The sequence below is a fragment of the Macrosteles quadrilineatus genome, unplaced genomic scaffold (assembly GCF_028750875.1).
Source record: "Macrosteles quadrilineatus isolate MER2022 unplaced genomic scaffold, UCM_ALF_1.0 Scaffold_5__1_contigs__length_97177068, whole genome shotgun sequence".
In the NCBI taxonomy this organism is placed as follows: domain Eukaryota; kingdom Metazoa; phylum Arthropoda; class Insecta; order Hemiptera; family Cicadellidae; genus Macrosteles; species Macrosteles quadrilineatus.
The window spans coordinates 51813295-51832265 of NW_026542598.1; the positions used below are offsets into that span (position 1 = coordinate 51813295).

Sequence of the window (18971 nt, forward strand, 5' to 3'; positions counted from 1 at the left end):
ATAAATCAGATTTAAAATAAAATCTAGTGGCGACATTGAGGCAGACGAGAACTTTGTTTCAGGGCTACTGAAGACTAATTATGCCACTACTAAAGTGACGGCTCACCTAAATAAATAATTATGGCATTACTAAAGTTATTTGTGATTTAGGAGAATTTGACATCAATGTCTCAGTTTTCACACTACAGGGTTGAGAACATTTTCGCAACTACGCACTAGCTGTTGACATATTTAATGGACATATTAAGTGGGTTTTGTCCGAAGTTTTATTGAGTGCTGCAAAGCTCATGAAAAGAATTAAGAAATTGAAATGAGGTAACACTTTTGAGCACTTTTCTTCAAAGAAATTGTTCTGGAATATTTGACATTATTGACAATAAACATTAACAATGGAAATAATTTTTGAATTTTATTCAAACGTGGACTAATTTTTTGCAATTAATTGAGTTAATACCGACTTTGAGACAAAAGAGTTACATTTTTAACATTTCTAATGGAATAGAGAATACTTTAATTAAAAAATCTAGAGCTATCGACATTTTAAACCCTCGTGACAATGTGAGCCCTTAGGCGTCCATCAAAGTGGCTCTATCAGCATTAGAGAGCATGCGGGTGTAAGAAGCAGATGGGGCAGTATCCACGGAGGGAGGGGGGTTAAGGGCAATGAGACATAAGTAGCCAATGATTCAGAGGCGACCCGCCGCGTCCGCCATTTCCAGATAAAACGCAAATCACACTTTCAATTTGGTCATGAACCAATGAGGGTTGCCCCGAGGCGGCTCCGATACAAATCAATTTCAACGGCTGATGAAATCCTAATTTGGCCCTTTAAATGGGGGTAAAGAGCGTGTGATTATAGGGCTTGTTAATGGCTTAATGCGCACAAGGGCGGAGGGTAACACCTCCGTGGGTCATGGATGAACCGCCTGGCTAGTTCCGTAGAGGTTATCTAGAATCTACAGCATGGCAACAGCTATCTACCACACGGACCTAGGTGCTATACAGCCTATAAAGTATACAACCTAGCCGCTAAAAATATGCTTGAACTACTATAGCGAAAATTGGGATTTTAATAGCTAAATAAACTTCCCATGTAAACATTTGAAGCCAAAAACCGTGGTGCAATCTGTTAAAATGGTCACCAACTAATGACAATATTCTGTGTTAAGTGATAAATCGATCAGCTATTTGCTATGATACTGCATTGGTTTTAATTATTATTCAACCCAATACAATAATAAAATCTGGTGAGATGGTCCTAAACTTAATCTATTTTCTTGGATTCAAACTTTCATATCACATGGGAAGTCTATTCTGTGTAAAGCCAATGACAAGTGGCACTGCCATAAGTAAAAGCTGATCTTAGTAAAGTTAGTAACAAAGCTACTCTTGTCGTCTCACTCCATTATTAAACCACCCTGATTGATTGAATGGAGGTTTTTCACTTAAAACTCTAAAGAGTCTAAAGAATGAGCTTGTAATTGGAAACAGAAGTAGAGCCCATCTGCATGAGCAAGCTGTACAGTGTTAGCAAAACGGGAGTGCCGATGGAGACCAGGTCAAGTCCCTTCAAACGCACGCACCCCCACAGGTCTCAATCGGCACTCTCGTTTTGCTAACACTAATATACGATTAGTTAATGAAAAAATGATGTATTGAAATTGAGTCTTGAGAATGCATACAAACAAACTAAGGCTAGTATTTGGTGGAGTCAAAATACTTACTTTTGAGGAGAGGCAGGTCACTAATAAAGCCCGTGTCGTCGACGTTGGTGTTCTGAAAGAAAAAAACAAACATTTTGGTAAATTTGCATTTCTATTTAACAGGAATTGCATTGATATAAGTGCAAGACCCCAAGTAATTGTAAATTTTAGCCTTGTAATTAGTGTGGTCTTATGGTATGGTCTTAACGGCCATTATGGAATGACATCATCATAGGAACCTTTATCCAAAGATACTGTAATGGCTATAATCCAGGCACGTGATCATGGGTATTTTCATTTGCTACAACCGAAGAACGTCACAGATATTCCCATCCAAATCTTCTATAATACGGATACAGTTTTCATTAGCTAAGCCCGTCAAGACCTTGTAAACGTCCTTACATGTCTCATAGGATTCCCTGAATCGCCATTGCTCAACAATTGAGATGGTGAAAGTTTAGTGGTTATTAATATAACGCTGGAGAAAATGTGTGCAAACATTTCAGCAGATATTGAAGTGTTCCTTCGTGAATCACCACTATTTTATCCATTGAAAAATACTTTTTTGACTCTAAACTAATTGTTGAGATTGGAGATATATTTTTTATTTTTGACGGTTAAAGGATCACTCCAATTTTCAACACAGTCTACAATCATTTTATTTTACGTACCGCAAGTTAAGGAAATGTATTTAATGGTCATGTATAATGGAAAATATTTATTATAGTAAGTTTAAAATAAAACTGTGAGAATATTTCATGTTTTTCTATCCAAGCATTAACTACAGTTCCCAAAATAGCCGTATTCAATAACGAATATCTTTATTGCGATCCATTTGAAATAAAGTTAAATTAATAAATGTATACATATAAAATAAACGAATACAAATATTTAAGTAACTAAGCATAAAAAATGTAGGACTCAAAGAGAGGCATAAACGTTCTGAGACTGTGCTTCCGAGCAACTTAATAGTGATGTATAAATTACCACAAAAACAAAATCCGAGGCCACAATCACCTCTGTAATCATCCTTATTTCTAACCTACAAAATCGTTTATTTTACGTTTTGTATTTCAATCTGAGATCGATTGTAATATTTAAATCTATGTATTTTGAAGGATAAAGATCGACAAACTATTAATCTCCTAGAACCCGGGACTACGACTCTTTTCATTATCAGTATCGATATATCGAATGGCCTAATCGACAGAACTGGTAATCTAATAAACGGGTAACACCATACACGGCAGGGACATTTTTATTACCTGTATCGATATATCGAATAATCATACAACCGACAATCATACTTAACATTCATAGCGTATCCATAACACCACATAAACAACACATTCGATTGATTGTATCGAATATCGATGTATTGAATGATCGACTGATCGACATCTTGGCACCCGGGAGTCGCCTAAAACAAAACCGTGGCCCGAGACTCTTCTGATTGCCAGTAGACCCAATTATTGGGTACAAAAGGGTTTTGTTCGTTCAAATTACCTAATCTAAGACCGGACCTTTCACCGCGTAGCCGCCTCAGCGCTTCTGTGTCGCAGAGAACGAGATACGTTTCAAGATGTATAAGATGTGAAATTATTGTGAAGGATGTGTTTTTGACCACCTTCTTTAGTTTTTTATGTCAGTTCAATAGTGAAGAAGTTTTGACATAGATTTGTTGTATTTTTCAAAGATGTCATTTATTTTTGTTGACAAAATTACACTACATAATGCTTGAACTATATAAAAGTATAATATCAACATTTCTCTTATATTTTCAGCGTCTGAATCGTCGTCAGATCAAATGCAACGGTTTGTTTGAACATCCCAATTCAGAGGTTGGGCAAATTGCATTGAAGTCAATGGGAATGATCGAAGCAAATTGCGCCAAAACTGTAATGTATCTATTTATTGACGAAAACGTGATTAAGGTTAGTCGAAAAAGTAAAAGTTAGTTTTAGTAAATGAACATAAAACTTTTTTACAATATGATTACGAAATTAGAGATTATTGAAATATGAACCCACCCTCCTTCAGCATTACTACTAAGTTAGCTGTATTCTTCAAATGCTAGTTTTGGGAAGGTTAGGTTGGATCAGATATCACAATGAAGCTAGAAATATATAAAAACCCTATCTCATAACCACCATCAGTGTTGAAATTCAGACACCAACCCACACATAATCAATAGGTAAATAGTCGATTAATTTATGTGCAATTATTAAACGGAACGTATTGCACTCTGACTGAATATCTGCTTACAGGAACACACAATTACGTAATGGCTTGTTAACAAACTGATGACAAATAACATTAGCATAGCTAACAGACCGTGGTGTCCGTGAGGGCACGCGAACCGGGCATAAACTAGGTGTCGAACCTCCGTGGGCAATTAAAGAAACAAACTGCCCGGAAAATGGTGGCTTAGCGCCGCACCGGGCAATTTCAAGTTGAAATGTGAGCAGGCAGCTGTATATACATGAGTCATTACAGTAGAGATTGAGCTATATACGGTTATACCGTGATTTAGGTTTATTGTTGTATCGTCGAAATTTTAAAATGTATAAATTTTGTTTGTTGTCTTGAGATTTAAGAGGCTTGTGATTGAAGTTGAATCTTAATTATTACAGTGAGAATATGTCTTAGATCTTATAGATATTGAAACGAAATAGTTTAAATAAATAAAGAATTTTTTATTTAGAAAAACGTAATTACTGTAGAGCGTTGATTGATAATAATAAATCCATTTACCGTAAAGCTCAGTAAATTATTGTGAAAACTAGTATAATCTTCATATTTTTTGTCAATTTGGTATATAAAATGTTAAGTAGAAAATCTATTGGTGGTTTAAATGGTTCCAAGCTATGTAGTATATACATTTTTATTGATTTGACTTGAATAAACAACTTTGATTACAAAGCATATGGACACGTGATTAGAGTCTTTAGGCAATTTTACATTTCCCTATAATTATATAAGATCTTTCGAAACAAATTGTGAAAGACATCTTAAAAAGGCTTTTTAGTGCTTAGACCTACCGACCGGTTCGTCGTCGCTGAAGCACCATTTACATAGGGTGTTCCAGACAAAACTTCTATCCTCTAATCCATCTTTACTTTTTGTGGGTTACCCCTGCGGCTGGATAAAATATTTAACTAAAAATGTAATGCATATGATTTTTTTCTAAAAACAACGACGTTTCGTATTTGCCGCTTGCACAGGTCGTACTCAGGGCTGCGGTATCACTTTGAAGAAGTGCGTCCACCGACACCGACCCACCGCAGCGGAAACCATCTCACTAATTGTGATTACTCTTCTATTCCGGGGATTTGAAAATCCCATCTGTGTGTAGCGTAAATTATTTTCATTCATGGGGACAGAGCTCAATGAACTACGTACGGAGGAAATGAGCGGTTGTTTCTATCTCTTGCGACAGATGATGGTTTGAGAATAAAATTGCTTGATTGCATGGATTATTTTTTCTGTTTCGCTGTGCGTTTTTCTACCGTCGCTGTTTAATCATATGATTTGTTGTAACACTGATTGAAACATGTAATTTGTTGAATTTTTACGTACAACTCAACTGAATCCTGATTTACTTCGTGTAATCTACAAGAATATGTATGACCAAGATGTTTTGGACAAAGAGAAATCTCCTAAATTATTTCATATACGGTTGGATTTGTTTTAAACGTCCAGACGAAAACAAAGGCAGTACTGATATCAAAGGATACTTATAAAACAATCACCTAAAATTTACAACATGCAAATTAGAAACAATACCGAATTTACTTCATGGCGAATATCTAACACCACTTACACCACTTTTCACCCATCTAAACTAGATGACCATAGCTTAATCCTACAAACGTAACTATACCCAGCTCAACGTCAACTCTCAATCCCCCATATGGTCCTTATATCCCCATATTCTCGAGCACAATACGAGTTTCTAACACACGCAGCTTCCAACCCAGAATGTTGTTTTTCTCCATTTGTTCCTCTGCGAAACTAAATTTTAACTGACAAAGGCTTAAATCCGAGGTGACAAAAGAGTTGCAGCATGACTCTTTATTGAGTTATTGTAATTACAGTGTTGACTCCAGGGGTCTTGTTTGGCGGGGGCCCCTCTTTGTCCCCGTGTTTGGGGCCCGCCCCCGAGCCTTCTGGGGGCTAATCAGGGGCCGATTCAATTTTTGACTCCGTCCCCGGTAAGCCCGTCACACCTCGGCATTATCCGTGTAATTTGATGCAAATACAACTACGCAACAAGGCTAATAATAGCAAGGTGTAAACGTTGGTTCAAAGTAGCTGTGGGAATGAAGAGAAACCCCACAGGTTCAGTAGAATTTTGTAAGGAATAATTTTACCTACAGGTTTCTAAGGTTGCGTCAAGATATTATTCGGTAAGCTTTTGTTACAGAGTAATAGAAAAGCCGTGCACCGCATTGTTTACTGTATTTAACTTAGAAACACAAACATAAACATATTTTTTGGAGGAATTTATCTTTTAGGAAGAAAAAATATAAAGGTAATTATCTTAGAGTTTGGTATTCTAAGGGGCTTTCTTAGTAAAAATACCCTGGACGCAAAAGGTTACAAGACAAATGCAAATCCAAACTTAAAATTTCATCATGCTAGATCGCTGTTGATCATAGTTGACTAAGGCTAAAATAAGAACGCAACTACAAGTGACACGTCTACCTACTCTTAGTTGAATTAAGTAAGAAAATAAGCTAAGCTCGGTACGTCAACAACACTTTATAAGCTTTGAACACAAAGATGTACATTTTGTTACCGTTAAAGAAATTCAATTCCAACGACATCTTCACATAATCACCTCAAACCACACCAAGATTAAATAAGTTATAAAAATCACCTAATCAAAAGGATACCACAGACTGGCAATTCCATATTGTCGGATTTGATAAAATAATCAAAGAAATGAAATACGTATAAAAACAGATGCGATTATGGCGAACCGAGGTGTGAATGGGAGTCGTTTGTTACGGAGTTCCCCAAGGCTGTCCCGTCGGGCCGCAACTCTTCACTGCACCGCTAATAGTGACCGCAACAGTGTGAATTGCACCGCAACCATCTGCTGGACAAATTAAAACTGTCCGAACCAACTCTGTGTCCATCGTGAGAAATATCTGACAAGATACGTGCGACTTGCCACAGCGATAGAGGACAGGGGAACAAGTCAATTGAATCTAGAACTTCATACGATTTAAAAATTAAGTCCTTATAACCACTGTTTGTTGCAGGCCGAAGTTTTACTTCTGGTATAATTCATTAAATTGCTCTTAAATTTTAAAATTTAGATTTTTAGTTCTCAAAATTTTCGAACCCTTTGTGTGACATAAACAAACCCTGGTCTTAATGACAATTGGGGTAACTTTCAAATTGGATTGAGCTGAGCTGTCACTACAATTTGGTGAAATCTGTTAATATTTAAGTAAGATGGTCTTAGGAGTAAGTTCAATGACAAAATCTTTTCGGAAGTCTAATCATTTAAGAAGAAATCACTGTGATATATTTTTAACTGGATAAATAATTATAATCGCTACCATATATAGGAGCAATAAAGTTATATTGCCTATGCTCAAACTAGCAGTCACTAATTTTATGAAAAACATAAATAGGTGAAATAATAAAATAAAAACCAGAGTACCCTAAAATTTATATTTTACTAAGTTTTTAGAAAAAAATAATTTCTGCCACGTATTTGGTACATTACTTTTTAATGTTTAATTTACTAAGGCTGAGAAAAAACAAAAAACATTACTAAGGGTAAACCAAACAAATCCTTGTTCAATCTGATTGGAATTAATTACGAGCACCACAGAGAATCCTGTTAATTTGTTTCAATTAACAAAACATAATTTTTAAATTGAAAAATCCAAATTCCTTCCACTTAATCATAAACTAAATTGGCAACCAACCCTAATCAACTTCCCAACCAAAGCGTAAGAGTTTACGAACATATCAAGCATCAACGTTTGCGATCGTATTTCAAAGATTTGTGATCGTCTGAGAAGCGTTCACATTAGGGCTATTTATGGGCTATCTGAGGGTTTAATATCAGAAGGGAGGTATTGAGCCCTTCAGCGAGCCCTGAGGTCCTTCCTGCAGCTAATGTACTGCCTTCATAACCTTCAGCCTTCATTGTGTCACAAACGTGGACGAAATATGGTTTATGGTGTGCGTGTTGCAAACTACGTTGAACGTACGTTGATTGGAGGCAACCAATGCGATACTAATCTTAGTTTTAGTTGAATTAATTCTTCCTAGGAATTTTTGTTTCTTTTAGCTACAGAATGGGCAAGTTCATAGTCTTCAAATTATCAGTTCATTTCTCACATGGTTTGAGTGGCTTAAGTATTTTGTTAGTCCTCTAGAAAAAGGTGAAATTGTATCCTTTGATAACTGTAATTATTTTAGCACTGGGTGGTAATTAACTGCAACGCCTTTAAGTACTAATGTTTAACATCACTGTCCTACAATTTTACAACAAAAAGTTACACTTTGTAAGCACTCAGCAACTACCGTAGATACATAAATTAGCAAACAGTAACATGGACTACCACATTAATGATGCATTGTTTTGAAATGACTTTATACTTCGATTGTTTACATACATTATACGAAACTAAAAAAAAAAAATATAGCTCGAGGTACAATGGCATGTTTGGGGAATCACAGGCGAATCACAATCACTTAAATCAAGAAAGACTCAACATTTCTTTTAGCCCCAACAAAATGTATATATTATTAAATACAAATTGGCATCACGCATTCAGTTATTGTTTAAATCAAACTAGAGTTGAATACGGAAAATACATAATTTACCACCTAATGATATTTTTTATCGATTTGAACAATTAAAACATGATGACATTAAGAATAATGTCGACTAAACAATCGATTTGGCAGAGTAATACTTAAAAATTTGTAAATGAAAACGGCCACCTCGTCTCCAACACTACCACTGACGGTGTCGCAAGCGGTGACAGATTTTTTAATCAGTTTTCTCGGACGATCAAAGACAAAGTGTTCGGATATTAAAAAGTGTCAATAAAATTTCACGATCGCAACGGCAAGCGTACAAACATCGGAACTTATTTAATAAAATAGCCGCAGACGAAACAAAACAGAACAAACTGACCTCAAACACGGGCGAGTTTAATTTGTACGTTTTTGAGCCGACTGTCAAAAGGGCAGTTCGGGGGAGGGCTGCGGCTACTTTGTTAGACTCTCCGTCTTTCATTGCTCGACTATTGTTTATTATTTTTTTAATATCGCCGATCTGCCCTTTGGTGACGACTGACGACCCTTTGGCAGATGTTTTTTCTACAGACCGATTTGAGCGAAATTACAGCCCTTCCGGTTTGGAGAAAATTTACAAGGGCAATTTTGACGATTGCTGATGCTGGCTGGAAGGTTGTTATGATTGTGGGGATATGTATTGCAGAAGGCAACTAGCGGGGATTTATTCTAAAAGAATTATTGTTTTTCGTATCTATATGTAGCACGGTTTTTGTTTGATAACTCCTTTTGAATATTTATATACCTCAGGTCATATCAAAAAACTTTACTACCACAAGTCTCATATAGTGAAAGTTATATGAACGTGGTGGTCATGTTATTGTATTTTTAATTGCTTTATGAAACTACGTTTATGAACAAAATACATGTTTAAGAAAGCTTATCATTTGAAAATTGAATCGTAGGGGTACATCATTTCCATATATGCATCAGCGTCTCATATAATTCGTACTAGGTAGCCTTATAAGTTAGCCTAGCCTTAAAGAAAGATGTTTGTCAAACTAAGAGTTTCAATTGAGTTATGTTCCTGAAACCAAAGGGGAATATGTAACTATTTTATACAACAGAATTCAAGATCAATTTTTTTCGCTTCAGTGTCCTTTCCGTTGCGAAGCACGGGTACAACAGCTAGTATAGAATAAATGGAATCCAACTGATTAGACTGAATAGTGGTTGACTTGATTTTTTAATTCAAAAAGCGGTTGGCAACATTGCAACCACGCGTCCATCCGGGTCTCAAAGTAAAGTGCGGAAAAGGTATCAAACGAAGCAAGGGGTTTTAAGACAAGGGTGATCTGTACTGGTAAATGTTAAACTACGGAACCTGAACGGGAACCCAAAGATATCACTTTTGGATTCACTTCAAGCTGGAGATCCGAAAAGGTTGATACGTTCTGTGGAATCGGCCTTTAAGAACCTTCATACATTTACTACTGTACCTTTTTATGGACAAAATCAAAGTTTTCTAATCTAGTTGACATATAAGAATATTACCTGGCCATCGTCGACGGCTGCGGACAGCGCGTTGTGAAGGACTAGAGGATCGTCTATCCCAGGATGGGATTGGCCCAGGACATCCGACCTGCGGACGCCGTACTCGGTCCGTCTCTGCCCGTCGTACGGAAACGAGGCGTGCATATTCGTCTGTAGCATACAACATACAATGGTAAAACATCTGTTAACCATACACAATAATCTATTATATTATTAAAACGTTACAATCAAATTTTATGTAAACGGTTTAGGTCATTTACCAAATAAAAATATAGGCATATGGCACATCAAAATGAAGCTTAGAGTGTGTAGATATGCCGAAAAGTATTGATATGGACGAATTTCCTAAGGGCTCTGCCCCACAGGCTGATTTTCAAAGGGCTACGCCTGGCATGCTTCCAATGTTTAAATGATTTAATTTAATTTAGATAATGAAACAGCTGGTCAGTACAATGAACTGGTGTTTGTTTATTTACTCGAATAAGATGTTTGTTTTGCTTTATGTAGACTAGTTAACCGCCCGTGCTCCGCCACGGGAATATTGTCAGCAATAAAAGAAATAATAATTAACAAATACTGTTTCTCTTTGTATTTTATTTAGGGGTTGTTAAATTTTTTAGGCCTACATGAAATAGAACTGATAGTTTGCATGTATAAACTATTTTATGTTAATCAATATCAAACCGATATATCATTTTAACCAAATGAATGTTTTATATTAATTCGAGTTTCATTTGAAAAATAAATAGTATACGAACTGGGCAATGCTGATAATCTAATAAGCAGCCATTTATGCTATTTAGATAATTTTCTCAAGTATATTCCTATAATCGTCGTTTTTTTTTCATTAAATTTGTTGTATGGAATAAAGATAGTCACTTAGCCTACATGTAAATCACGCATCAGCAGTTGGTCGCATTTCACGAATCTTTGACCCATACTGTGAGTAAAAGCTGTGTTTACGTCGTATATATAAAGTTGTGAATACTTTGATCAATGTTAGAGGGTATTAACGGTCCAATTTGATGGAAAAGGAGTCGTGGATTTTAAAACTATGTAGATTACCACTACCAGAAAGATGTTGATTCAAGTGAGACTTAGAACTGGCCATTACAAATGCAGATTTGTATTATATTTTACTCAAATAGTTTTTTGTCTCTTTTGACCCTTAATACTTTTTTTATAGTCGCTGTTGATAAGATTTTCCATAAACTCAAAATGTTGATAAGGAGTTCATTTTACCCTCCCCCTTGTGACAACATAAGGAAAAAATATTTGTGTCCCAGTTAGTCTGTTCTGACTCAAAATTCATAGCTTTGCAGTACTGACAAATCCAATCCAACGACCCCAATTCAAAAAATTGGTATTTTTTAGAAGGGACTTCCAGAGCACATTTAACACCATCACTGCTCTTTACCTTTTTAGTTCGTTGGTTCTCGGGGTGGCGGAATTGTACCCCCTGCTGGTTTGTGACGTCACGATGACGTCTCATTTTCTCGACCAAAACGGCGTGTACGGGCTGGAATTGTACCCCCCTCATAAAACTTTGATATTGTTATGCACGAGTGGTTTGATTAAATCCACTGGCATCTAAAAAACTGTACGGACCGGAATTGTACCCCCTGGAATTGTACCCCCTCAGTTAGAACTCACTTTTAATTGACCAGTGTACGGGGTGGAATTGTACCCCCTGGAATTGTACCCCCCGTCAGTCTAGCCCTTCTTATAGGACCGGAATTGTACCCCCCTGGAATTGTACCCCCTGGTCACCGCAGAAGAAGATGTACGGCCCGGAATTGTACCCCTCCCCCCATTTAACCGAGGAGCTTGTCTATTATGATTACCAACAAAAATCAAAACAATAGTTATGTTGGATATTAGAGGGGAATCACACGAATGTGAACTGAAGCACTGTTATTTGACACCTAATGAATTGCTTGTTGTAAAAGGATATTCTAAGAAACTGCAAATTAAGGCCATTCATAACAGACTTCTTTGTACGTTATTCATTAATATTTTCTTAACCTTCCCAAGTACTAACTGTTCATGGGTTAGCTTAAATTCACAAAGGTTAAAACTTTGACAAACTGTGAACTACTTTGTACCAGATACCTACATTCGGGACCACGTAAGTTTGCAGTTGAGGGAGGAGCCTATTTACCATATGGTTTTAAATGGACCAATGAGAACCGTGCGGAGTTGCCAAATCTAATGTTGTAAATAACTGCTTTAAGGTAATCATTGAATATTACAATAATTAAGGTTTATTATAAAATCATTGTGTAATGAGTATGCAGTGCGGGAATTCAGTGCATTTTTGAGACCAAATCGGTTCTGAGATGACCGGAAACCCTGTCACTCACTTACTTGTGAGCGATTTGTTGGTTTACGAAGAATCTTTACCGAAGGTCATGGCTCTTACAATAATCCCTATATCTTCCGGCCTGCATTGTTGTTTGATTAATAGCATAGACAAAATGTTGTCTATGTTAATAGCCTCTTAGAAAAAGCGTTGACCTATGATGTGTACTGTGATTGTGGCTTCGTCTTGTGTATTTTCAAAAATTGAAGGAGATTAAAAGTTAAATTTTATGATCAGGGTTTATGTTATTAGATAATAGTGTATAAAAAGTATTACAGTAAAAACAAACTAAGCAATAATGCATTCAAGTTGTTTAAAGAAAATTAATAAAATATGCATATAGCCCGAGGCGAAGTAAAGTTGCGAAGCCAGATTTTTGGATAATCTCTTCACAATTATAGTTCCTTGGTACAATCACTATATTCTGTGCAGATTTGAAAATCCTACATATGTCACTGTAGAAGGCATTCTCTACTACTTCATTTTCATAATACCAATTAAGATTATCGAGTGGGTGGGGGGTACAATTCCAGCCCGTACACAAGCCAAGCTAGCTGTCCAAGAGGGGGGTACAATTCCGGGGGGTACAATTCCGGGGGGTACAATTCCACCCCGTACGTAAATATTTTTATGTTGGCAGGGGGTACAATTCCGGGGGGTACAATTCTAGGGGGGTTCAATTCCGGGCCGTACATCTCCTGCTCTTTTTAAAATGTAATATAATTATCCGGTTCACTGATCACTTTCCCACATTAAATAGATTAGATTTCGTTAAAATCAAAGTGTACGGGGTGGAATTGTACCCCCTCTAGGCGTGACGTCAAAATGACGTCAACGATCGCCGGGGGGTACAATTCCAGGGGGGTACAATTCCGGCGACCCTGGTTCTCTACATGTTTTTTTCGTTCTGTATGTCTCTTTACGCCCGGTTAATGATTACCTTTTCTTTTTCTTTTTGTACTTTTCACATCCTGGGGTGAATGATAAAGTTTTATAGCGCTATAATGACCCGAGTCAACATTGCCATTAAACATCAAGTCAGATACTTCTTCGCCAGAACCGAAATCGTAAGTCACAGTTTCTCAAGCAACTTCCCTGTGTAGGCCTACTCGAAAAAATATAGTTAGGGTATAGTTCACTGATAAATTGTAGTTCCAAATATCAAAGCGTACTCGCCATCTCGAGAAGGTAAAATTTGGACGTCGAACACTGATCTTGAGTAAGATTAATCACTTACGATTTAAAATGTTTGTATGTTTACCAATCATTAGCAATTATCTGTACAACTTGCAAGCGGATTTCCCTATGATTGTTCTGGTGGCTATAGAGAATAAATTATATTGATCAAAACAATGAGTTTCCGTCCCCTACTATGGGTATTATTTCACATTTCATACTCAAACTTAAGCTCAATTACCACTTTCCTTCAGATCACTTTGCAGGAAAACTAAAACATTTCAAAAATAAGTTAACAAATACACTTTCCTTGATGAAAATCGTGTGTTTATAAATAGAAACTCCAAGTTTAATAATTGCATACTGAAAGTGAGGTTATAAAAATAATAACAAATGTCTGACAAACATTAAACAGCTGACGAATAATTTATAAACTGTGTATTATATTCTTCGATAAGAATTGTATTGACTCGACCTTTAAAGGGCTGTAGGTCGTAGCCCTTAGAAAAAACGTAAATTCTAAGGAAGTTCGGCAAATCTACACACTATCCCCTTTAATTTGAGACATAAATCTTGTAGATCGGTCCAGTAAACTGAGAAAACAGTGTTACAACTGTGTATTAAATATATAGATTGAGGAGGGTTATGTTTGGTTTTAAAGTGAGGTTGTACATGTTTTGTAAAGTATTGCTCAAAGTTTCATTTTCTTAATTTATATAGTAAACTACAAGTGAAGAGGCTTGACTAAAATTGAAGAAAATGTTAAAACATGTCATTCATGAAGCAACAATATGAAGCAATAATTGATGCTATTACTACACTAAGGTATGTTGTCATATTCTTAGGGATCTATTAATATCAAAAGTAGGGGTTTGAAAGTAAGTAGGTTTACGCTTTTAAATCAGTTTTATTTTCAAACTAAATCATATAGAGTTGCTGTATTTTAAAACACACGTCAGCACCACTTAGCTCTCTAGGTAGCATAGCTCTCTAGGTCACATTTTCTTCCCGTTGCAAAGCACGGGTATAGCAGCTTGTGTATGTATAATTTGCGTAAAGTTGAATTTCTAAAAGATCCTTTTTTCCTGGACCCCCGGTCTCCTACCTCTTCATAGCAATCACTAATTGACACATTTGGAACTACAGATTCATACATCAATCTCTTAAGGTTCTCTGGTGATTAAATTTAGGATAGATTAAACCTCCATTTTATGTTTTATCCTCGTGAACATTGTGAAATGAATGTATAATGTGTGTAAACTGATACAATGGTTCTAATTCAACACGTCACGTGTCCTATTTCGAATTCCCCATACAAACCACTAAATGACTGATATTTGTAGTTTCAGAAAATTATACAATTTCATGGGTAAAATGTTAAGGGTAGTTTTTAGCAAGAAAACACTTTCTCAGCCATACAATTACCGACAGTGTGTTGATAACAAATTCTACGCCCTTCCTTGAAAATCTACAACACACGAAACTACAGTTTTAAAACACTAGTAAGGCTATTATGCATCAAAATTTATAAAATCCTAACAAAAAATCAATCTTCACAACTTATACACAGATGCAAACATCTCCGATGCAAAATTATGTACAAAATATGCCAATAACGTAAAATTAAAAGAAGGAAATTTAATTACTCGAATACATCGGCCGCATAAGGGACCGTTATTATCAGCGGGGCTAGGGGGGAGGGAACGGTCAGTAAAGGGGCAGTGACTTACAAGACGATGAGCTTTTTGAAAATCCTTGCCGATGCGTCTTTAATAGCAAAAGTTGCCTTCATTTAGACTATGTGAGAATTCTCGCTGTTATGTCAGGAATGTTTTCTGCCGAATATTTTGCCTCCCCCTTGTGCGCGAGCAATATTTTGCATTGTTTCTTTGCTACCCCTCCCCCTCCAAAGCCTGGGGGCTGTGACTGTGACGTAGCACTGCCGAAAATGCGTCAACTACCACGGTTCTCTGGGTTATTGGGACAGTGATTCTTGGCTGTGAATCGCCAAATATTATAATAATTCTTAAAAAGATTAACTTTATTTGATTTATTTTTTTTATATTTATATCACTATTTAATTTACGTGATTTACTCCATTGGGGTTTTGTTATATCGTTAAGGAATCCGTCCAAAGATCATGTTCTTTTGCTAACTAACGTCGTTAATTAATGACAGTAACCAACGACAGTAGGCTATGAAATAATATTTAGAAAAACTATGATTTTCTTAAAACGAATTATCCTACAATTATGTAAGCCCGTAGTAGTTGTAATACCGTAGTTTGTTATGAGATTTTATCTGCTACAACAACACTTATTGAATATTAGCATTATATTGGTTGATTTTATTATTATTTGGATGGAATGTTTGGGCGTGTTGCTATTGTGACGTTTGCGTTTTTGCTTCGTTGCGAAGGAACGAGTTCCATTGCCAACATATCCACATAAATCTGAGGGGAAATAGGAAAGCTAATACCTTTATGATTCTTTTCAAGCAATTCTTAGTCTTAATTATAATTAAGATATTATTATAGATTATAAAGAGAGATTATTTAGAATATTTAAAATTTAAACGTTGTTGAAAAAGGGGTGAAATAAGAAGCAATATTTTAATAATAAGTAACCAATCGTGTTAGTACAATCGTTGAAGTTAGATTTTTGTCACAGTTATTGAATAAACTATCATTACAAAAACCCGCGGTTAGACAACCGTCTTCAATACAACAATATGTTTTATTTTCCTGTGTTTGCTATACTTTTTACTGTTTAAAGAAGTTATGCCACCATGGCCATATTCAAGATTCTAATATTCTAAGTTTATTCTTATTCCGATAGGATAAACAAAAACTAAAATTAAAACTAAACGGTTGGACATATATCAAAATCCTCAAAAAGTAGACAATTTATAAATGGTAAGTTTAGTTGTCATAAAAAACAAAGACCCAAAAATATCTTGCAAAGTTCGCAGGGGTTTAAGAGTATTTTAAAGTACTTGGAACAATTTTCCTCAACATTAAATAAAAGAGTAAGCCCAATTATAACAAATCATATCAACAGAATACATCTACATAAATTTATAGTTTAGTCCGATATAGTATAAATATAAAATGTGTTTAGAATGTGTTGCGTGTATTTTGTAAAGCTCGTTCATTTTAATTGCGCCAACAAAATTCTGCTAATTCAGTGAATCGTACAACATATATCTAACTTGGCAAACTTTGACGATTTACGTAAGATATAAAGCCAAATAATTAAAAATTTCTACATTTTACCTCTATTAAAATAATGTTCAATGCTGTTAAATATGGAAGACACACATTGATATGTCAGCAATTCAGACTCTCTTGAATGTACAGTATTAATTAATTTACTACATCCACTCCTGCAGGCGATGACACAACGTGTATATAAATTACCAAACATCAAACGAATTCAAGACAACGTTGTTAAAACCGTGTGATAGAAATACTCAGAAAGAATGCGCAAACAGTTCACTGTGTTGTGTGTGTTTAATTTATGAAGTGGTTTAAAGAAGGGATATTTATTACAAAATACAAGTCCTCAAATGTTGTTCGTGTAAAAATAGTTATAAGAGTAAAATTTTGGAAAAAGATAGTTGTACTTTAGTGTTACGACTTTTCTTTATTTTAACTCTAATTAGTTGGATATTCATCTATATATAAAATCCAATGTATGTATGTTTGTTGTTTGTTTGTATGTTTGTTTGTCCTTTATGGACTCCGAAACCGCTCGACAGATTGTAATGAAACCTTCAGGCAACAACATAACAAGCATGTAACAAGCATTATTGAAGGATGGTTTGGCAGATCCGTCAAAAGGGCTCCGCCCAAAATTGGATCCTGATCCTAATAAGTTAAAACAATAAATCTGTTGGTCAGGATTAGTTTTACTGTTTTAAATGTTCAAAATCTTAAATGGTGAAAACCCAACTACTGTATATCAAGAACGACACAACATTAAGTTGTTTCTGCAAAAAATACAAGCATGTCAAGTGTAAAGAAAGCAATCATCTACAAACATCTACTAAAGTGGTTAGAATTGGAATAGGGTCAAGCAATTTAAATTTCATATAAGATTTAAGGTTCTTCTATAAATGTTTAGGAATAATTCATATTCTCTGCATCATTAAAGACGTAGGCACTGTAACCTTCCACAATGCACATCTAAACGAAATTGAACACGTTAGCAATCGACAGGTAAAGTTTAGGCCTAATATAAAGTAGTGTCTACTACAAACTCCAGGACTTAAGAATTTCTATAGGTGAAGACAAATATGTATGTATCTTTGGCTGTCACATCCAGGATTCTAAGTTGGACATTACAGACACAAGTACCAGAACTAAAATAATACTCAAATCAAATCTGAGTATCTTCCAAGTCCACTCACCACATGCAGGTCAGAGTCCGACCTCCTAAGGACGTCGTGGCGGCCGGCGGCGGCAGTCAGCTGATTGTAGTGATGGGCAGCCGCCTGGGCCGTCTGATGAAGGGTGTTCAGGGTCTGACTGTAAGGGTCGGCAAGGTAGTCCATGGCGGCGGGCGACCCGGTGGCGGAGGGTTGATGTTGGTGGTGATGGGATGGCGGGAACGGCGGCGGGAAGTAAGGAGGTTGGAAGTCCGTGTGTTGGTGAGGGCCGGACATGGAGTTGGAGGGTGTGGAGTTGGTGGGAGTGTTGCGGTGGTGGTGGTGATGATGGTGCGAAGGGCTGAAGGGCGAAGACCCTCCACCTCCACCAGACCCGATGGACGCGATGGTCCCATGGCCCGTCAGCCGATCCTGCAACAGAAGAAGGGGTTGTAGTAGTTGAAGGAAACATGTACCTTTATAAGGCATGTCAATGGTTTGATTGTTTGAGGTTTTACCTAAGCAATCTTGACATCTAGAAGCATCAGTCCAAAATGAGATAAAGGTAAGGGTATGGGAAACACATAATCAGTAGTAGGTGGTTCTGAAACATTTTTACGCGGCGTTTCAGGGTGCATCCATCATTATCCAAGGATATAAGAACGCTGATTTCAAAATGTATCTAACGATTGCTTTTTTGAATTGTAGCTTACCTTGAAGATAGGCTACTGTAACACAACCCAAAAGTCGGTAACTGTTTCTGTCATCGCTACGACACCATCATCAATGAATTTTCCAATACCTTTTGAACAGTAGAGAGTTTGATTTTTATACAGTATTTAGACTTCTGAAACCCCCTGAATATAGACCTCGAGTTGGCTAAGGCATTCAGAGAAACACACGTCGACGAATAAAGCCTTCGGCATCAATGTTCCCCTTGCTCTTACCAGAAAACACCTTGTCTCACAAGTTAAACCCACGGATGGCTACCCGAAAAAGGTAGAAAGCAAATACTTTTAGCGTCATTATTGCAACAT

The 18971-nt window shown here is 36.3% G+C and overlaps 1 protein-coding gene across 3 annotated transcripts in view; it reads right to left on the reverse strand.

Moving 5' to 3' along the window:
- Positions 1-18971, reverse strand: part of LOC128994399 (transcription factor AP-2-epsilon-like) — a 201186-nt gene that overhangs the window by 23306 nt on the left and 158909 nt on the right. For all 3 annotated transcript variants that reach the window (XM_054418946.1, XM_054418948.1, XM_054418945.1), the window contains 3 exons: positions 17977-18366; positions 10029-10178; positions 1725-1776 (listed from right to left, as the gene is read on the reverse strand). In XM_054418946.1, the coding sequence (XP_054274921.1) occupies positions 1725-1776; positions 10029-10178; positions 17977-18366 (592 nt within the window). The remainder of the gene's footprint in view (positions 1-1724; positions 1777-10028; positions 10179-17976; positions 18367-18971) is intronic.